Raw genomic sequence first — 22,153 nt, 5'->3', positions numbered from 1 at the left:
GATTTCTTAAACAATATACAATCACAAAGTCTATTTCAAAACACGGTATAATTATTTAATTATACCATACCATTTTCTAGCTGGAAATTGAAGACAAAAAAGCAAAACCCACTGTTTTCACAAATACTGGTGAAATCCTTACATCTCTGTTTTTGGCTCTCGGTCTGACCTATTTAACGGTTGACTAATAATCCAAGTGAAACCAATGGGAGCAGTGGGAGCCCAGCATTTACAAAATTATTTTGTCTTCCTCATCTCTGGTGTGATGAGCACATCACTCCTCTGTATCCACGGGAAATGCAGCTTGCTGTGAAGCACACTGTTTAAATGAACTTGGGTCTTTTAATAGTTTTGTAAATTATGCTTCAATTTTTCTATTTTTATGTGTTTACATGACAACATCTTCACAACCAGAAACAGATCAACAGATACAGACTCCTTGCTTCAGCTGTTCATTGCAGGTAGAGCAAGAAAAAGAAAACTGGAAATGCCTGGGAAGTGACTTCACCTGTTTGAAGTTGCCATTCTTTCTCTGCTCCCAGTCCATCATGTCATGGAAGATAGGGATCATGATATTCCGGACTTCTGGTTGTGGAACAAGTGTAACACCAAGAAAGGGGCCAATCATTCCCGGAATAAAGTGAATCTTATGCTCGCCTGTACAACACAGAGCAACTGTGATTAAATAAAAGCCTTTGTTATCTGTCACTGAGAAAACAGGGAACCCCTGCAGTAATGACATATACAAAGTAGTAGGCATGAGCATTAGGAAAGCAAACACGTTGTTTTCCTGAAAGGACTGGGAAAAAAAATATTTGCTTTACACGGTTCCTTGTGAAGTCTCTAAAAGCATTTTAAATTTCACTGTAAAAGCCTTCAGCAAAAATTGTCAGTGCATTTTACTTGCAAAGGAATTCAAACTGTCAAAAATAACCAAACTAAAACATACTAACTAGGCGGAAAAGAGGCCACAGATACTTCCAATTTATGAAGAAAAAGATTTTGAATGGGCTGCTGAGAACAGTGGCATTTGATAGAATAAATTAGATTTCAAAGAACTACAGAGTTCTTCATTCTCAGTGCTCTGGAAGTCTCAATTTCGTAACCGACCTTGACTCAGGACCAAATTGCATTGCTTCTCAGCAGCAAACCCCACGGTGTTCTGCTAACACTCTCTTCCGTGGCATGCTCACTGTGAGTCGCAGAGAATAAATCAAAATAGCCGCATTCAGCGATATGTATCTGTATCTACATAGGTAAAACAGGCTTCTCACTTTTCATCTGAATTTGTCTAGCATCATTTTCTGGCCATTTGATCTCTGTTATATTGGAGAGCCTCCTATTCTCCACACAGATGCTTAGAAACTGTAATCAAGTCTGGTCTGGCAGTAATATCATCCCTCTTCCTTGACTCAGGTTTCTTCCATATTTTCTCAAATATTATGGTATCTTTTTTACTCATGACACTTTACAGGTAGCTCCCATGCTGCTGATTGTCAGCAAGATACATTTGTAGTCTTTGTTTTCTTGAATAGCACTCCTACCTATATTCCTACAAACTAAATGTTTGGGGTTTTGTATCTGTTGCTTGCAGCCACATTATGAAGTTATCCAAACTGATCTGTGTCATTCCTTCGTGCTCTTAATGATTTGCCTGTTCTAAGGTAAATTGTACTATTTGTGAACTCTATCAGCAAACATTTTCATATTTTCCTCTGGACTACTACATGCTTCCTTTGTCCGCAAACATTTCCATAGGTGTCCATCTCTGGTCCTGGCTGGAGGCAGGACAGTGGCCCAGCTGGACTTGCTCTCGTGCAGTACAGATGTTATTTGGCTTTTCTATGAATAAAATCCTGAATTACCTAAGCCCAAGACTGCTGCAGCACACTTTTGAAAGCACAAGTCCTAGATGAAAAATCACCATTTACCTTTTGAGACCTGTGCCGAGACGTGTTGTTCCCCATGTTGTAACATGCTTAATTTTTTAATCAAAATATACAATAAAAGGTAATTGAATTGCAGAAGTTGCAATTTTATCACAAACATTGTGTTATTGTGGACAGGGCTTTTGTGGGTTTTGGTTTTCTGATAATTTTTTTTTCTTTTTAAGGCAGTAATGTAGAATTTGGAACGCATACCAGATACCTGAAGCCCCAAAAGAAGAAGCTTTACTGTATGCCACTTCTGGTCTTTATTATCAAACACATATAGCTACGGTTTAGTGGGGCACTCGGTAGTGTTAGGTTTACAGTTGGATTTGATGATCTTAAGTGTCTTCTCCAACCTAAACGATTCTATAATTCTGTAGTTATGAATCATGACAACTTTGAATTTTGAATCATCCACACAATTATAATGTCAGTTATAGCCTTGAAGATTTATATTTCTGCTTTACAGCCACGGATCAGACAGAAGTCAGAGAGTAACAGTATATCTCCATATAAACCTGACTGCAGCACAGTTGAATGGATTAGATAAAGCTGATTTTGTATTTGCAAATACATAAGACCCGTCACTGATGCGTCAAAACAACCAAAACCTGCCACTGTCATGTTTGCGAAGAAAGCATTCCAATTCACAGGAATGTATTATTTCAAATAAAAAAACTATGATGGGACATAAAAGAAAAAGCGGTTTTGGTGGAAGAAAAGTGCTTTCTGGTTTTACAACTCTTAAAGAGAAACTAAGTATTCTCTGACCTCACAAAAAGTAAAAATATAAAAAAAATCGAACAGAAACGTGGGGTTACTTTAGCTTTGTTAGGACAGAGAGGGAAGAGACATACCCAGGTTCTGCCACATGCTGAAGAGCTCATACGCCATCATGACTCTCATATCACCGTATCTGAAAGAGAGGAGGCAGAGAGCTGCCTAGTGGAACAAAATCTGGCAACGCACTGATGTTAAGAAAAAAAAAAAATCAAATTCACATTTAAGTCAATGTAAGAATATCAAACAACTCGACTAATCACTGAACGCTGTATTAGGACATCTACTTATTTATTTGCCAAGCATTTCCACATCCTAAGTTCCGTAAGAAATCACAGTGACTTGTGGTAGAAAAGTAAGTCTCATTTTCTGAGGTGGCAGAAAAGGCTGGGAACCCAACAAAATGTATTCTTACTTATCCAGAATCTTCTTCCTCTTAGCTGGTGTGGCGTTTTCCAGTTGGAGACTTGGCTGGTTTATAAACAAAACTGCCAGGCTGAAGTAAGAGTTCCACACCTGCGACACAGGAAGGAAGCTTTCATCATTGCACTCCATGAAGGAAGTTTCAAACAAGGCTAGGAAGACATATGTTCCTTTCTTTAATCAAGACGTAACCTAATCAACATGTATCTGAACCACTGAGACAGTAAACTCTTAAGGATACCAATGGATTACTCAAAACCTGGTAGGAACTAAAACCCCCAGGAAGGTAACGCCCCCAGGCTTTCCTCAGGGCCAGAGATCGACAATGAATAAACTTGGTGACTTCAGCAAAGTTGTAAATTGTTTTTTGTGTAGGCTAAACAGATTTTATCCCCCAAAGATCCCCACAGATTACCCTATATCATGAATGAGAGCCACATAATTTCGTCTGTTTTCCCAAAGAAATGAGGCTTTTGCCATCATGCTCTGTGTGCGTGCACCCCGGTATGTCTGGCAGCTTTTCCTTAGCGACAGTGAACCTGTTGCCCATTTTCAAATATAGCAGACACAGGGAAAACACTGCGATACTGGGTTCCTCCCAGTTTTAAGTCAATGGCCAGAAAGAGGCTTCTGGGAGAGGAGGATCACGAATGCCCCAACTTCAGGAAAAGTTGTCTGAGTTTACATTTTATTAGCCACGAATCTGTCAGACAGCATGCTTCATTAGCTCCACTGCTGACGAAGACACTAGTTTCCTTTATGAGGGACTCAATTTTCTTGATTTGATCTCACAGTGTATCTGTTCTGCTTCCCCTCAATTCCACAGCAGATTCAAATTCCTGTCTTCTATCAGCTAGGTCATCTTCCTCACAGACACTCAAATAAATGCTGCAAACAGAATCAGCTAATGCAGAGAACAGCCCTCACTCCTTTGTGGCTGCTAGTTTAAGAAGATGTCGTATTTTCTGAGTATCTTACTTTAAAATCAAAGTCCGTCTCTGTGAAATTCTTATGCAGCGCAGAAGACAGGTACTGAACGGTTGTAACTATGATACTGCAGTCAAAAACAAACAAAAAAAACAAAAAAAGCATGTTTGAATCCAGCGTATAACACAGTACAGTGGTTTGTGGTACTGATTTTACGGTATGTACAGAGTCAGGCAATCTTCACGTAATCACTGCTAGAGTCACACCGAAATCGCCTATTTATCTGTGTCATAATAAACAATTTGTACGAAGTGATACAAGATTAAGAATTTTCATTGTTCCTGTGACGCTTGGAATTTACACAGGAGCATCTGAAGTCCTGTCTATCTTGAACACCTGGGCCACGTTACCTCCAGTGAAACGAAATACACTCACCTTCCTCCTATTTTAGGCAGAAAGATTTGTTGGGGTTTTCTTCCCAGAGATGAGCAACTCAGAAAGCTTTTTTCATTCTTGGCTATACAATGGTCCTTCATCTGGTTCACATGTCAAGATATTTGTATTTTGCCAATTCTGCGTTCCCTGGTATATTTTTGTAGGTGTATATGTGTACGTATAAAATTGCTTTTAACCAAGGTAAATACACCTTGGTTAAAGTCAATCAAGGCATGCGATAAATTCAATAAACAGCATGTAGGAAAGGCAACAATTAGTATCAAAAGAAACACCACATCGCCGATCCACATGCAAGCAATACTTCCAGTAACACCGCTGAACACACCTATCAGTCTAAGGGTTTAATGGCAAAATCATGCCAAAGGCAGCCAGGTAACCTACAGCGTCCAAGGCAACTGCTCCTTCATTGTGGATTTTTCTTTTCTTACAGGGCTTCGTTTAAACTTTGTGCTTCAAAGACTAAAACCGCTTTCACTTTTCATTAGCACTGTGAACTCCCAGAGCATGCAGCTCAGATGAGCAGCCAGCCTCTAGGAAAGCTTGTACGACATCTTGTAATGGGACCGCTCCAGTTGCCAGTTGGTCAGTATAATTCTATAGGTAGTCTGTCTAAAGAAACTAGTAAATAATTCCAGCCACCCTGTGTTCATCACACTACTGCCATTCCAAACAGCACAGTACTTAACTCACCAGAATCATGAAAATTAGATAAAATTAAGCATTAAAATGGTAAATGACAACTTAATTGAGAAATAACTCTGTAATGCACTTTGTGTTGTCACTAGGGTCTGCTCCTCCTTTTCTAAAATAACTGCGTACTCCTCCTAGGTAGGTTAAGGAATGATGTTCATGGGAAGAGACAGATGTTTAATGCAGTAATTTACTGAGGATGGCAGCTGAGAGGCCTGTCTGTAAACACCACTTGGCATGGGCTCCTTGCCACGTGGTATGAGAGCTGCTGTGCCACTCTCACCTTCAACGCAGCTACTTCAGCTGTGAGTTTAAACTTTCAATTCTGATGCCAGTGCAAAGCAGAGTTTTAAAAAATCGCATGAATACAGAAGCCCCAGTTTGGTCCAGAGTGCTAAGATAACTGCAGAAGGAGGATGAGTGCTCCAGAATTCCTGTCTTGATCACCATATCTCAGTCTGATGAACACACTGCATCACAGGTTTCAGCTGCCCAGCTGAGGAGAAAAAATTCTGATACAGAACGTCAGCAGTTTATACCTGCTTCTCTACTTACTTGCTGGTGAGCAACCTCATCACCATCCAGTCTCGAGGAAAGACACTCATTTTCATCAGGTTCCGAAATACACAGAAAATCTTCAGAAGGAACTCCTGTCATGTAGGGAAAAAAAAATTTAAAAAATCACCAGCAGTTGCAGACTGATTTCTTGATTATAAGAAAGGCAATCAAGCTAGGCATGCTCCACTTGAGCATTGTGTTACTAGGCCATTCGCCTGAAAACATGGAAACAACATATGTTGGGATATGGCTCTATTCATTCTGTATGCACCTAATACAGACTAAGCAAGGTGCGACTAGCCGTCTTTTAAATCTTAAGTTCTACAGTGAGATGTGCATAATTGTATATGACTTTACTATCTAGAGCTCCAGTGCCAATCTGCAGCTATTTTTCAAATATACTGGAATCATAATCATTTATGCATTCATTTAATTACCGTATCTGTCCAAATTTCTTTGCACTTATGTCACAAATTTGACAAAACCCCACACGCTCAAGCCCAATAAAGCTCCTACATACGCTTTTAAAAATAGTAACAGAAAACCCCATTTCTGGCAATATGCAGGTGAAAAGACCTCTTAAACACATTCAGCTGAACACCTGCTTTCCCCAGAAAATCCCCAAACATAGAGATCATTTCTGGTCTTTGACTGCCTGTACCTCTGTATTTGCAAAGAACAGCAGCGAGGATCAAACATGCCAAGTTGTTGGCCTTGCAAATTGTTTTGGTTTTCTTCTACACAAAATCAAGATAGCACAGAAAGCGGCAGTGCAAAATTTGTTCAGAACTGTCCTGCCATTATGCCTTAACTGCAGTGGGAGGTCGGGAATGAGCATCTCTGTGCAACTGAGCTCAGAGTAAAGCATCAGAAGATCCTTCACTCCTGGCCTCATTTTGGCCTCGATGTAACAGCAGTAAGTGAACATAATGCCTTTCCGTGCAAGAAGAAGTATTAGAAGTATTATTACAGCAATATTTGAAGGGGGGGAAAGAAAGTAATATATTTTATTAGGTCAAATGATAGTTGTAAAAAAAGTTTGGTATGAAATCTTCAGCCTCTGTGATACTCCTGGAACGTGTCCTTCAATTATCAGAGATACAATATTGTTTGTTCTTATGAGTGTAAAGACAAATTTCAGTTCAATGACAAACGTTTTCACTGGTCTGACATAAGAATATACTTTAGATATGTTTTAAAAATATCTATTAAAATTAATATTAATTTACTAAATCATTTTCCTATGAGCAATTTGAAAGTTACCTGAAAAGTAGTAATCTCAGATAATTATCAACCTGAGATACATTGAATCCTGTAACCTAAAGTAAGAATGATATCATCCCAAATTTCTTTCCGAGACCTATTCAGCCTCTTTATGTACATGAAATATTTAGAAGCTGAAAACCTATTCAGAGAGGACTTCTCACTGTTCCTGTATTTCATTTTTTAAGGCAATTTAAGTTATATAAGGCCACATGATATTATTCTACTTGTCCATATCTTATTGAGCGCCATGCTAATCAACAGCATTTTATATAAAATCTTGTCTTTATTCGTGAAATGATTCTGCCTTTTAAACAGACTGTTGTCAGAGATTCTCCTCTTTCCTATGGAAGTTGAGATATAAAGTTAGTTTCTGCTGTTGTGAGATACATCATCCCAAAATTTCAGTGGCAAAGAAAGCCACCAGAGAGGTCTGCACCCCTTCTCACCAACCCCTTCTGTTCATGAAGAGCCATATTTTAAGTTAATGTTCACAAATCTGGGAAGCATGCAGCAAGTGGAGTAGTAAGGTTACTGCTTTCCCAAAAAAGATTTCATCTGCTAAAGACATCTGTATCCCTGAAAAAGCTTGAAATTCTCTTTTGGCATAAAATCAACACCCTTCCTAAGTAAGCTCCAATGCATCTTGTACATCTAGTAAAAGGCTATAGAATAATTACATCCACAGGATTAAAAAAACCCTGTTCCTCTGACTGTGTTCTGTAAGGTACAGCAGCGATATCCTTTTAAGTCTCATAACAGCTATACCGGGACTTCCCTTGCTGTTATGAAGATAATTCAGTGCCCTGCGATCTGAAATGTTTTTTTAACACAACACTTATTATTATACAAGTGCAAGGAAGGTCGGTGACCAGAGTGCCCGTGAATGGGAACGGGAAGCAGAGCAAGCAAGGCTGGAGGGATTCCCTTCTGCTCTCCCATTCCAAGTGAATCACCCGACAAACATGATGCTCTGTCGTACCTTTAGTTCATCCTTGCTTTGGAAGTTGTCCAGTAAGTGCTGGAAATGAGTGTCTGACATCTGACGAAGCAAAGATAAAAGGCAGGAGACATATTCTCCCTGTTGACCAAACAAGAAACTATTTCATTCAGACAATCTGAGATTTCATAATTATAAAACTCAACCCGGGGTGGGGTATAAAGGGAGGGGTCTGAAATGGCCCCAATGCCTATGACAGGAAAGCTGACATGCACAGAGATTAAAAATACTGCATGTTAACAGTTCTTGACTGTTAACACATAGGAATACACCTCTTAGAGGCTCCTCCATGGGTGCCAGTTTTAAATGTCTTTTACCCAATATTGTAGTCTAAACAAAAACAATTTAAAATGATTAATACAGACGTACATGAGTAGCCCTCCGAGCATGCAGGTTTTGACAATCACCTTTTTCAGTTGCTTGATATACTGTGTCTATCAAAGGTGTGACTGCGGCTCATGCAGACATACCAGGCGTTATTTAAACTAATTGGCTCAGATACTCACAACAGTATAGTGATGACAGCATGGGATCAGTATGGGCTACAAAAGGCGTCTGGAATCTCATAAATATTTGGCTTATTAGTGTTCATCAAGTTATGTGCTGTTGTAGCTAACAGTACTCCAGTAAGATATTCTGAATATAGTTGGGCAGGCCTACATGAGCTACAATTACATTTCTGGCCTGCAAAGCAGATGCACCCTAACCAGTTACCACAGTATCCCAAAGTGTTTTCCAAAGATGAGCTCCCCCATTTTATATATCTGAAAGCAAAGCACAGAGAAGTTAAGCAATCTGTCCAAGATAACAAGCAAGGCAGTGCCAAGAACGTAAGGACTATGTCTTTTGACTGCCACTCCCTTGTGCAACACTTTTTCTGTGACAATGAGCAGTTAATTTGGAAAATTAAACTTCCTTCTAAGCAGTATCTAATAAGATTCTGCATACCACTGTGCTGCGAAATATAAATTCAGGAACAAATACAAGGGGATTTTATACTTAGGACTGTCCATTCCATTGTAATTTTACTTTTATTTTTTTTTTTAATTGGCTCAAGTATCTACCCAGAAGCTTTGACACAGGTTGTTCCAATAAACTTTACAGGGTTGAATTTCCTTAGGATAAAAGGTCTGCTCTTCTGTGCGAGGTGTCAGTGATAACAGTAGGTCAAACGGTAGGAGTAGAAGGAAATTGAGATGTTACTGGACATTTGCAGGCTACTGCCTTTCTTGTTTTGTATCAAAGAACGTGTCTGAAGCTACTAAATGCCTTGTTCCTTATTAGGATTCTACCATTTGTTACTTTATCTGAGCTCACACAGGAAGATACAGCCTTTTCTCTCGTGCAAGAAGTGGACCTCAGTGCACATCTGCCCCCAACAATACCACTGAGGTTTCAGCCATCTGATAAAAAAGCAAGTCTAAAAAAAGGGATGTTCTGAACAACAGCTTAACATGGCACATTGTGCAAAAGCTGCATTAGAGACTCTGACAAGCAAAAATAGACTAAAATAGGCTAGAATAGAAAAGGGCAATGAATCCAGAAAAGCAGAAAGCTGAACAGCAGAATTTAATTCTTTTTCTCTTCTTCCATTGCATGTCAAAGAAAAATTTCTCCCCCTAGGCTTGTGCTGGCAGTCTGGACAAAGTGGTGGCTGTTCCCTCTTCTCCCACCAAGCTCTACTTAGGATCTATTAATTTTTTTTTCAAAAGTTATGTTGTATTTCATCTGCATGAAATAACCAGTGAACCTGGACAGAAGCTCTCCAGGGTGTTATGGGACCTGTCCACTGAGCATTATGGTACTCTCAGTCTTAGGAATCAAGGGCCTGATGCTCGTGTAGCCCTTGGTGGTACCTGTTTAGGGCTGAAGCCCCAGGCAGCTACCTAGCTAGTGTATGCTGCAAGTTCTAACCGGTAACTTGCAATCACAGCTCCAAAGGCAAATAAGAAAATGACCTGGAAATCCACAAAAGCTTCCTGAGCTCCACCGCTTCCTGAAGACCTCACTACTGCACAGAGGAAGGAATGGGTTTGTGGCTTATTAAGGGAGAGAGACACAGCTCTGGGCATTCATGCAGCAGAGATGATAATGAGGTGCGGGTGGTGGTGAGGGGCTGAACCATAGGTTAGAGAAGCAGGAAATAGAAACTGATTGTTAGTTACTAACAGTGATTTCTGCTGTGCACTGCGGGCAACGTTGCCCTCTTACCGCCTCCTGAGACTGCGATTTACTCATGATTGTGAGCAGAGTTTGTAAAAGCACATCCAGGAGGCTCTCCACCATCATCTCAACCTCCTCCACGACATCTCCCTCCTACAGTAGGTGATGAGCAAACAGACAGTTAGAAACTGGAGAGAATGGAACGGACAAAGACAACCCTGCCAGGTCAGCCATAGCACAAACTCCTTGTGCCAGACAACTCCGCAGCAGATGTTCGAAGCAGTACAACCAAATTCCTCACCGGTACCTGTGATGCCAATGTGTGTGTGTGTGTGTGTGTGTGTTACTTCGTCAGTCTGATGGGAACATTCAGGGTCAGAGCCATAAAGGTAAATCTATAACCAAAGGTTTTCATACACTCTAAAACACAGTGGGATCCGATTATGTCTGGGAAGCTTTAATCCATGGCAGTATTATTTTAGCTTATAACCACGATACCTTCCATCGCATTCCTTTCACACAAACTGTAACTTGTGATTGGAAATAACACATTGGTATGAATTATATTTAGCACCATGAGCTTCCTCCTTTAGTCAGGTGGGTAAACTTCACCAACCCCTGTCTGTGGGCATTGCTTTAAATGATCAAGTTACCATTTGGGATCGGAGTATTACCATCATCAAGGCTGCGTGTTTAAACTCAGCAGCAATTTCCAGAAGTAAGTGTGACTTCACTGATTGGATAATTTTAAGAGTATTCTCTTCACATGAACCAAAAAGTGCTAGTTACTGTCTCTTGCAGAACTACAAGTCCTAGAGCTGTGCAGAGCTTTTAGACTTCACTGACACCTAAGTTCTGGGCTTGGATGAAGAAAATTAAACAGTGTCAAACCTGGTAAATGCGTATGCTTTTCCCCCCTCCTAACAGCATGAAAACTCTGTAATCAGAATGCTCTGAGTCACACACACAGCAGCAGACCCTCATTTCAGGTGTTCTCCTGCTGACCAAAAGTTAGCAGAATTCAATTTTTAAAAGGATCTTAAAAAAACCTGTATTAACCTATAAAAATCCCTCAGTCTGAATTTTACTAAATTAGTGGTGCAATTAAAAAAATAATAAAAAAATAAAGCATCAGATTACCAAAGAGCTGGCCTTGATTATGGAGAAGATACTACTGAGGATCCCAGAGCAGATAAGTAGCTCCTTCTGCTGTCGTAGGTGAAGGTGAATGTGGTGAAGAACTACAGGTAGCAGGATGCGCCGGGACTCTGAAAGAAGGAAAACCAGATCACAGCTCTTCCAAACAAAATTAATTTTCAATCATGCCAATCAGTAGCCTTTTGGTATCCAAACTATTCTACTGATATACACTGCATTTGATTAAGTGGTGCAACTTCTATCGTACACATTGTAGTACACTACACTTTAAGAACTGTCTCTCATGAATGAACAGTACTTCTAGTTTCAGAAGTTCATATATGCAGTACACATGATGTTCCCAACAATGACTCAGCTTGCAAACAACAGTTGTGAACTGACACTTTCTAATGTTGATTTCTTTTGTGCAAACCCTTTCTCACTTTGCATTGCTTTCCAGCTCTACTGTCACTGTTAACAGAGCTCCTCTACTGTGTGCCTCTTGAAACTGGCTAATTCTCTCTTTTAGCTGGCTCACAAACCTTAATCTTACAGAAGGGAGAGCAGGTAGCAGCTGCAGAAATCAGTAGCCAAAACAGGAAAAAAAGAGACAGGGGAAAAAAGTGGCAAGATGTCAGCAGACTGATAGGAGAGCTAGAAAGAAAATAAGTCATCACCATATAGGAGGCAAGAAAAAGAGTACGTATCTTCCTTTAATGCAAGACCTGAAGAGTAGGAATGGTGGGCAGGCAAAAGATAACTTTGGAAACCAGATTCATCTTCCCAGGGGCAGACAGGACATGGGAAAGACCTTTGACAAGGAATATCGGGTCATGCTTCCACAGGAAGGAAGAAGTTAGGGTCTGCCCTTTTGTTGGGTGGAAAATGTGGCAACTGTACAGTCACAGCTGCCTTGCAACGCTGAAGCTTTCTTTCTCGTTTCTGATGCTGTAGCGAGATGTCATGCTGCTATGCAGCAGCTATGCTGGTACCTCATGAAGGAGAAATGAAGGTTAAGGGGAAGGAGTAAAGCCCTAGACCCTGTGGGTAAAGTTACACCTGTCTTTATTGAGAAGACAGAAGAGGAGGCTTTCGCCCATGAATTGGCACTCACAAAGACAAATATTTTTAACCATAGGTTCAAAACACTGCAATTAGGTAAAATTCACTGCCTGTTTCACTGCCACCTTTGGACTAAGCTACTCATTCTCTATACTCTCATATTTTTTGAGATTAATTTCAAAGTTAAGAAAAAATATGTTTAAGAACAATTACAATGGATGGTTTAAACATGAGTCTGTGCTATTACCATTCTCACTTTGCACTGTGTAGAGTAATTTCAGTGCACTAACTTAAGATCCTCACTACAGGGAAGATAAGCCCAAAGGTGCTTTTTATCTTCCACTATTACCTTCCTAACTTCTTTCATCCAGACTTTTATGTACGAAATAAACTCATGGTCTTCAACCCCTCTTCATTCAATTAATTCTTAAATAATTACTAGTATGTTGAGCTAAAGAAATACAAAGTTATAATGTAAAGATTAAATATACTTTAAAAGACTGTGGTGGGTCTCTCATGTAACTTCATCTCCCTGTTTCTTTCTCAGAGAATAAGCTTGCTGGAAAGGAGGTTATCTTCCTACCCAGGACAGCCACAGAGGAGTAATACAAAGTACCAAGTGAGATTTGGCAGTTTTAATAATTGATTCGATTTGTTAACATACATACTTTTATCAACCTTTAGAAACTACAACTTATCCATGATGGATTTATAAACATTTCCTACCGTAGGGAAACTTGGAAAGTACCTGCAGCAAATACAGGTGACAATGATGCCGCCAAGATAAATAATTACCAAGATTACTGGCATTCAGCAACGAACTGTTTGCAGCCAAGCAGCTGCAGAATGAATGCAGCATGTTCCTACTCTCAGCTAGCAGCATGAGTTAGCCTCAGTACCACTGCCTTACCTGAGAAGGAGAACAGGCGGCTGTCAACAGTGCGTGCGATAGACTGTAGCTTAACAACATCCATAGACTGCCCGATGTGCACGGTACTGGGCATGCTGCCCAGCGTTCCCCGCACAAACTCCGCCACTTCCTGCACAGTGAACATCTGCAACAGCTCGTCAAAGATAGCGGGGAAGGAGTTCAGCAAGGCGGCCTGGGAAAAGTAAATGAAGAAACTGAAAATTTTGAATTCTGGAACTGCAGCTAAATGCAGTGAAATAGAAACAACAGTAAAACTGAATTAAGGGTCTGCAAAAAGCTACCCAATAGTGCACTATGGTTGGTGTTCATGTTCTGCAATACCTGAACTCCACAGTGAGCAAACCACAGGTAGCAGATAAAAATCAAGCGCTGCTGGAATACCAAGTCTTACAATAAGTTGAGCACATACATACTGTAGAGCTTCAAAAGGCTGTGTTTTAGGACACAAGCTTATAAAACAGAAAAACACTGAGGTACCAGAGAACAGAAAATACTCAATTCTTGTTGATTTACTTTTTTCAATAAATATAAAACTTGCTTCTGATTAGTGTGTTCCATACCAAGCTTTTGTAGTTAAAACTCTTCAGAAAACATTTTGAAGTAAAGAACATGTTGACAGACTCTTAACCATAGCAGCCACTGTCATGTGACATTATATTTCTGCAACAGGGGTGAGGTGTGATTTCATGTGAAAGAGGCACACATCATGCAAGGTGTGCACGTGAGTCGTGCAAGGACTGGTACTTCCAGTCAGCTGGAGTCACCTCGAAGGTGTTTCTTAAAGTGCAGAAAAAATACCAGCACAACAACAATAAAAATCAAACTCTTCCTCTCTTATGTCACACTTTTTCAATTCATTTCTTCGAAACAGTAGAAAATCCCATGCCTGACCCTATCCTCAGGTCCCACAGCCTTGATGTCAGACCTAACAACTGCCATACACCTCCAAGGTTTTAAAAGTCTTCTCTTCTACACCCTACCCATGCTCCAGACCCATTTCCTCACTGTAACTACTTGAATTCCTAGACGGTTGCACGCCTCAGTGCTGCACAGTGTGGTTTTGATCCAGCTGCCTCTCTCCCAGCCCCCCAGCCCCCCCGCTTGCTGCTTCCACCCCCTTGCCTGTCGCTCTCCACACAAACCACACTGATGCACCAAGCTTTGCTGCACATCCCTGTTCAGCTTTGCCCTTCCAGAGTCCCACCACCTGCCAATATTTTCTTCTGTTCTGCAAGTTTCCTTTTCTTCACCGATTTTTTAATTGTCATGACATAAAACATTTCTGTAACTCTCCCACACTGGCTCTAACACTTGGCATGCCTTTCCTAATCCCATATAATACACCGCTTCCTTCTTTGCAAAGTCTTCCCTCAAAGTATCTTCAAACAACACTGGTATCTATTTAATGGTCTTTGAGCAAAGTCTAAGTTATTCTTACAACTAACACTGTAGAGCTCATTAAATTATTCTGAATATAAATTTACCTCTTTCTTCTTCGTGCTCGTTATCTCTCCCAACATCTTGTTTTGTTACAATCAATTCAGATTATACAAAACCTCACATATCCTCCTGGGTGTTGTCACCTATTTGTTGCTACAAACATACAATGTACTAACAAAATAAACAAATAGGAATCATTTAAAATAGCTGATGGCACTCTTGGAAGCCTGAACAGCTGCAAATCTAGGCAGCATCTTTATCTCTGGGATAAACAAGTGAAATTACAACACTGGCCCAGCAAACCCTTACAGGAGTTTTCCTAAACTTATTTCTAACTATTACTATAAAGCAGAAGGATTTCTGTGGCCATTTAGGATATCCAGTAGCAATCTAAGGATATGCATGGGATCTCTTCAGGAAGCTTTGGATCCGTCCTGAGGAACAGCTACATCATTGCATCCGTTCCTTGAAGGGCCCTTTTTTGTACGACACCCTAAAATATGCTGGAACATTACTCATGTCAAACTAATTGCCTGGAAGGAAAGACATAATCAGTTTTAATCTCATTGCTGGGAAGTACTATATTGAGATCTCTCTAATATCCTGGATAAGAGGACAACTGTGAAGAAAATTATGCTTGCTAGGGCCTCAAGCATCTTCTCTAGATATTTAACAGTTGTCCAGGCTTCCAGAACCAGTACATAATCTCCTTGGCTGTCCCTAACAATATGATGTACATAATCTTGTGTATGCCCTCAGTACTGCCTTTTCAGTGTGTGGATGCCACAAGCTGTTCCATTAATTACTGAAATATTCCACATTTCCTAGTTTTAAAGTACCAGCCACTTAAACATCAAATTCCAGTTTATATGCAGGAAAAGAGGGTTTGGGGTAGGTAAATGGGATTAATTGGGAACATCCATGATGAAATACGTGTGCAGTTCTGGGGATCATTACTTACAGCATTAAATGACGGCCTTGACGTACCACCACATTTTTGTGGGGCACATGTCCCAGCTCCGCTCGCCTGCCCTCCGGGCTGAGGCGCCTATGGGGCAAGTGGGATCAAGGGGCAACAGAGTGGCAAGGGGGAAACAAAAAGTAAACTTTTCAAAGATTAAATAAGGACAGGATTTACAAATCACAGAAGTCTAAAGTAAGAAATACCATAGTGAGCGAGAGGAAAATAAGGAGAGCCCAAGAGAAAACAGGCCAATAACACACCGTCAGAGCCAGCGTCCCTGGACCTGCGGCCAGCATGGCTGGCAGCCGACCAAGCCCAAACAGCCTGTGCTCACAAGAGCCTGTTTCCACTCACTGTCACTTTGCCTGCAAAATTCTGTGCACTGACTTCTCATGTTCGTGGCTCATCTTATTATACCCACTAATGGGTGATTAAATAAAAGATTAGAGCAGCTGTTCTCAACATCTTTCAGACCAGCTTCTTAAGAAAGAGATCACACTGCTGGCAGCTTCCCTAACCGGCAGAGCCGCTCAGTTTTGTTGCAATGTTCACAGCAACTGCTTCCTTGGCAAACTACATTCGGTGTTCAAAACATCTGTAAATGGTGATTAGTGATTACAAATCACCTTTGCATTACCAGGAAGTTCTAGGTGGTCCATTTTATAACTTTTAAACACAGAACTATGTAATTTTGTACAGTGGTCTTTAAAATACAAAACAAAAATTTAGCAGCATCCGTACTCACTTTGAGTAGTATCTTACGCCCACATGAAGTCTTCATGAAGTCATCTGGGCCATATTTAAAATAACGCATTAAATGTCAGCGTGCTTGTGGTTGGGCCGCGTACGATTCTGACCATCATTTTAGAGTATGCTGGAATTAAGTTTACCTGGCTGTGAGTACACCAGTCAAACTTCTCTGCTGTGACGTTGTTATGACCCTAAGTATTGACTTGAGCTGCTACAATTAAGGATTTAAAATTTCTTGAGGCCAACTGCAAGACACGTGAACGAGAGGACTTGAAAACGCAGTTTACTTTTGCGGAGCAAAAACTAAAAGCTATTCTTGTGTGACAGGTCACTTTCCTCCTGAGAGCCCACGGTTCAGCTCACCCAGACCTGTGATGTGGTGCAAAGGTACCGGCCAACCACGTGAACTGCCTGTGGTGTCTTCCAGTATCATCAGCTTGTTAGAGGGGGAAACTCTACTAACCTGCTTTTAATCATCGTGTGCCCATATATCCTATCAGTGCAGAAAGTAGCTGCCTTTTGGTTTGCCGGTTAAAGTGTAGAAAATAGCAAACCTGTGTGAAGATGAGAGTCTCAGAGCTCCTGCTGTCCAAGCTGAGCACAAATCTGATGGACTGGAAAAGCTCTTGGATGCTGGAGCGGAACTGTTCCTCCTCCATTCCACAAGTAGCTCTGGAGTAAAGTATCCGAGATTGGACAATGAACTTGAAAAGATATTCCAAGGCCTTTAGGAGCAGGAGGTGAAGGAGATTAAGACAGAGAAAAAGAGAGAAAGAAAAATAAAGGAGTTTTAAAGAGAACCAGGAAAGATTCTAGGTGCATAACAACAACTAAATTCTTCAGCTTTAGAAAGGAGAAAGAAAAACAGGTTTTGTATATTAAATAATTCAGTTAAGGAAGAGTTACTTATAGGCATGTACCCATTCTCAACCAATAATCTTTGTTACCAGTTTGCCGCACTAACAAAACCAGGAATGCAGTCAAGTCAAATAGACAAATTTGAGTCACGTAACTTGAGGAAAATCTTGGTGAAGAGACGAGACTTCGTTTTCTCATGACTTAGCACAATGACTGTAAGTGTCTGAAGAAGCTATTCTCCTGTTTTCATTCCAATTTTACCTTTAATTCCTTGAGTTAGCTAATCTAAATTAAGATTAGTGGACTGCCAGTGGAACAGAAAAAGGGTTACCTGAAAAAGGAAAATCTACTTTTCAATATGAACACAACAGCAAAGTTCGCCTTTATTTCTGGCAGGTATATGTACAAACAGAAATAAATGCAGATGCAGACACAGAGGAAGACAAGAGCAGCATGTGAAGCCCTCTGCCAGCCCATGACAGTAGCAAGCAGCAGTACTGTAGTGAGTATCTTTTTACTTCAAGCTGCAGTAAGTTAAAGTCTTTCTTTTATCATCACATGAAACTTGGAGTCACCCAGCAGAGGGAGAATAACCTGCACAGAAGATGGCATTTAACACCATTACACAATGTGTGATAGATGCCGCGCTCCTGAAGGACTGGCAAATTGGACCTTTTTGTAGTAGAATGATCATTTGTTCTACGACATGTCTAGAGTAAGCCTGAATTTGCAACATAAACATCTTTAACTAGAATTTTGTAAATGGCATTATTCAGAACATTTATTTGGAAGCAGTGTCAATGAAGAAAAATACATTATTCTATGCAGCCTTTAACAAGCTGTCCTATCTATCAAATGTTCTCACAGGCACTAACACAGCAATGTAACATTCCACACAGGAACAAAGCCTTTTTGATCATTTGGAGTGCACAACTGTCATCACTGAAATGTACTAAATATCAGTGACATTTAGACTTTACTCCTTCCCTTAGTGCTTAACATGATACAGCACTAAAGCAGGATTAAGGGAAGACATGATGTCTAGTCTGATGATATCCTCAAAATTCAGCACAGGGAACGAACAGGCTGGAGCTTCAGTAATCACAGTCTACACAGAAACATATTCCACTGTATTTGCTGGAAAGTATTCTTGTCATGCTTTGCTGTTTGGAAACTGAAAGTTAATTCAAATACAAATCTTGCCCTCATCAGATATTTCTGCATCCATAAGATGCCACTCATTCAATCTCCACACGATATGCATGAATATGCAATGTTATGTTTTAAGTTTTGGAATGGTACAGCTTTAAGGATAGAGAATGGGAAGGTGAAATTCCTCATAAAGCCATGACACATTCCAAAATGCCGCTTATACTTACAGAATTTTTTTTTTTTTCTTTCCAGGAATGATTGCAACTGTGGTCATTTGGCATTGCGTTAGTTATACTTCTGTACTAAAACATCTCCCAGTGAAGCTTCCTTCACCAAAGAATTTCATCAGGAAATAACACTTTATGTTTCTGGATAGTATCCAGACAAAGGTCAATTAGTTCACAAGAGTCAGCTCTTTAAGGTCAGCATCTCTGCAGCGAGTCAAGTGCTCGTACAACCTGTTTTATAGGTTTGGTATAGACAACCATAATTCTAACCTGAAAGCTCATAACTTTAAGGTGAAGCTTATGTTTTGCAATGAATCAGAGGATTTGTGTATGAAATTCTGTAATTGTCTGTTGGAAGTGAAATGGCAGACTTTCAGAGAAACCCCACAGCCTTAGCACAGGCAACTCAACTGTTGCCTAGAATGAACCCATAAAGGCAGTTAACTAAAGAGTTCAGTGTGTTTGTGTTTGCAGACACATGGCCAAGATGGTAGAAGTACAAACCAAGTCTCATTAGCACAAATCAGCGCTTGGACCAACTCTGCCTCCTACTACTTACAGAATCACAGATACGATGCATATATGTGCCTGAAGACACAGAAGTGTTGCTCAGACAACACTTGAAGGTTTTACTGTAGCACATTCATAAATCCGGTGGACAGAACTGGGGACAGTCCAGTTGTGTATCTGGACTCTGCTGCTGCTGCTGAGACGAAGCGTATGTCCAATCCAAACAAAAGGCAAACCACACCTGATGTTCAGAGTATGAACAGATGAATCAGCTTTGAATCAGAGCTGCTTTAAGAAAAAGCACAGATTGATTTCCTAACATGAGAAACTCGAAGATTACTTTAGAAAAGACGCTGGAGCATGTAGAATGGGTAACCTTATCATAAGCACAGTGTAGGTGAAGAGGATTAGCTCTGAAGATCTGAATCTCTTTCACTGTCCTCACCAGAGTGAATAAAAGCCATCTTCAGTGTCACACTTCAGTCTCCGAGTATTCACTTCACCATTCCAGAGCAGCTAGCAAACTTCCTGCTACTGTCAACGTGTTTTTTCCAGAGACCTGCATCCCTGAAGTACAAGAAACATCTAGTATGCAGTTTTAAGAAGAAAAGTGCAAAGGTTCAGGTTTCAATACCAATTTGAGTCTTGTGAGAGCAGATAAAAGACCTAGGGCGAACTTCAAGGCATCAGCAACAGAAGAAGTAGCAGGTCGCACAACCAGGCTGACCAGGGTGGAACAATTATAATGACATCAGCAATTTTCTGGTATTCTTACAAAAGCAAGACTGTAGAAAATGTAGATCACCAAATAAAGTAATTATTAATTAAAGAGTCTTGAGATAGATTGGTCTCAAAAGCAACAGACTGACACTTCTTTTTTAAATTCAGGGCGAAGGGAACGATTTGGAGGAGCCCCCAGCCTCAAAAGGCAGGCTGAGAACGTAATTCCGCATCCCTCATTCACTAGCTCCCTGACTGGCTTGGCTCAGAAAGTATGTTCAGGGTTTTGAAGAAATCAACTCAGAAAACTGACCCTTTCCATATCACTGCTTCGTGTTACAAGAAGCTGTGCCTTCCTGTGGGATCATGCTCTTGTCACAGAACTGTGGTTCAGGTCCTGTGCAACAAGAGTTAGAATTTCCATCCAGTTAAAGTTGAATCCCCATCATAATGGCACGCAGTACATCAAAATTTCTTAAAAAAAGTCTGATGCACGCCCTGCGTGGCTGAGCTCCAGAACACCGGCGTGAAGGTGTGCCTTCCTCGGGAAGAAAAGGGCCTGCTGTTCAAGCGGGCTCCTCAATCTAGGCAAAGAGCACCTGTGATTCTGCCGCTGGAAGATAACTGAAGCTGAAAGGGCATCTCCTGGAGACACTTTGTAAGTTTTGCCATGACTGGTAGGGAAATTAAACCTGTCTGTGGAGCCATACGTGGACACTTTGTTACGGAATTCTCTAGGGAGGCACCGGCAGCTGCGCCTGGGTGCAGCTTACACAGAGCTTGTTATAGCGCATAATAAAGCAACATGATGCCATGTGTTCTAGCACAGTTAAATATGTCCTTTTGGTTATAGCTTCTCCAGGTTTCATAGAAGTATTTTGACAAGAGCAGTCTTGAAGGAGGTAAGTAATTTTAGAAATAGTCTAGAGCACCACTTGCTAATGCCAAGGTCAAAAAATCAGGATCTTATGGGACATCTGCATATCCATCATGGACGTACATGGGCAGTCAAGAGCCACAAAAGAGTGCACAGATAATTCACATCTGCTTTCAGGTACTACATTTAACAGCTAATTCAGGGAAAAAGGGTTAGAGAGTTATCCTGTTTTCTCAGCTGAAGAACTACTAATGCAAGGAGTGTAGTGAAGACCATCCAAGACCACAGAAATTCCCAACAAATACACAGAATACAGTACGAGTAATGGCATGTTAGTAATGACAACGGGTTTGGTACAAACTTGCTCCAAATGCCTGAAATAAAATCTGGAAACAAAGAAGATTAATCACTTTCCTGTAACAGAAGAAGACAGAGACCTTAATCTGGGCCTCCAAGATACACCTGCAAAGGCCACTGTCTGAATAAGATGTGACAGCGGTGTCAGTGGTAGAGGATGCACTGTTAGGGCTGCAGAAACTCCAGTGGTAATTGTAATTCTTGTGCTTGGAAAGGCTTGGGCTGCCACATCTTCAAGCTGACCTCAGTCACTGAGGGAACAGCTGCTTTCTAGGAAAGCACTTGAGATTTCCAGTAAGCAAAGAGCTGCCTTGGAATCCTTGAAAGGATGTACCTTATTCACAAACAGTATGTTGAAAACCCAAGCTTCTGAAAGACTCCAGCATTCATATTTTTAACAACTCTGAAGAGGACTACTATGACATTCAAAAAATGCAGATCACATAGGGCCAATATCATCTATCTCCTTTTGCTGCACTGCATATAGCACTAATGAGTGGTTTGAGAGAGAGAAAACCTTCCAGAAGTCATCCCAGCTAGAGATCTTCCTCTCATCTCATAATTTTAATAGGTTTCTTTGTAATGTCAAAAAAAAGGGATAATGATGGAAACAAAAAAATGTTGATAATTTCCTGAAAAGCCATCTTTGCCCTATTTTTACCGTTGCGTATGAATCTGTGGCTGAAAAATACTGCAAAGAATAAGCTCCTAAGTATGTAAATATCTACAAAAGACAAAGTAAACACTGGTATAATGCCCTTCTAAGTACCAGGATATGATCTTAACAGGTGGTCTTGAAAGCTAGTTGATGGCAGCGATGCTATACCATTCAAATGGAACAAGGATTCTCAAAAAATAAAAATCACTTCCTCAAAATTACTGACTAGATTAGACTAAAGGAGGCAAAACAAAGGAAAAAAAATATCACAAGAAGAAGAAGCCATAATAAAGTTTGAACCGTATGCCAGGACACAGGC

General features: G+C 40.5%; 1 protein-coding gene across 12 annotated transcripts in view; it reads right to left on the bottom strand.

The window, feature by feature from the left end:
* DOCK3 (dedicator of cytokinesis 3) overlaps nucleotides 1–22,153 on the bottom strand; it is a 223,814-nt gene that overhangs the window by 41,413 nt on the left and 160,248 nt on the right. For 7 of the 12 annotated variants that reach the window (XM_037384111.1, XM_037384118.1, XM_037384112.1 and 4 more), the window contains exons 23-33: nucleotides 17,030–17,200; nucleotides 15,723–15,809; nucleotides 13,301–13,493; nucleotides 11,332–11,459; nucleotides 10,198–10,344; nucleotides 8,011–8,109; nucleotides 5,763–5,857; nucleotides 4,113–4,188; nucleotides 3,127–3,227; nucleotides 2,789–2,847; nucleotides 509–657 (exon numbers count right to left, since the gene is read on the bottom strand). In XM_037384111.1, the coding sequence (XP_037240008.1) occupies nucleotides 509–657; nucleotides 2,789–2,847; nucleotides 3,127–3,227; nucleotides 4,113–4,188; nucleotides 5,763–5,857; nucleotides 8,011–8,109; nucleotides 10,198–10,344; nucleotides 11,332–11,459; nucleotides 13,301–13,493; nucleotides 15,723–15,809; nucleotides 17,030–17,200 (1,305 nt within the window). The remainder of the gene's footprint in view (nucleotides 1–508; nucleotides 658–2,788; nucleotides 2,848–3,126; nucleotides 3,228–4,112; nucleotides 4,189–5,762; nucleotides 5,858–8,010; nucleotides 8,110–10,197; nucleotides 10,345–11,331; nucleotides 11,460–13,300; nucleotides 13,494–15,722; nucleotides 15,810–17,029; nucleotides 17,201–22,153) is intronic. The other 5 variants (XM_037384116.1, XM_037384124.1, XM_037384117.1 and 2 more) reach the window with 3 other exon arrangements.

This window comes from Falco rusticolus, chromosome 4, assembly GCF_015220075.1.
Source record: "Falco rusticolus isolate bFalRus1 chromosome 4, bFalRus1.pri, whole genome shotgun sequence".
Taxonomy (NCBI): domain Eukaryota; kingdom Metazoa; phylum Chordata; class Aves; order Falconiformes; family Falconidae; genus Falco; species Falco rusticolus.
This window is presented reverse-complemented; position numbering and strand designations above follow the sequence as displayed.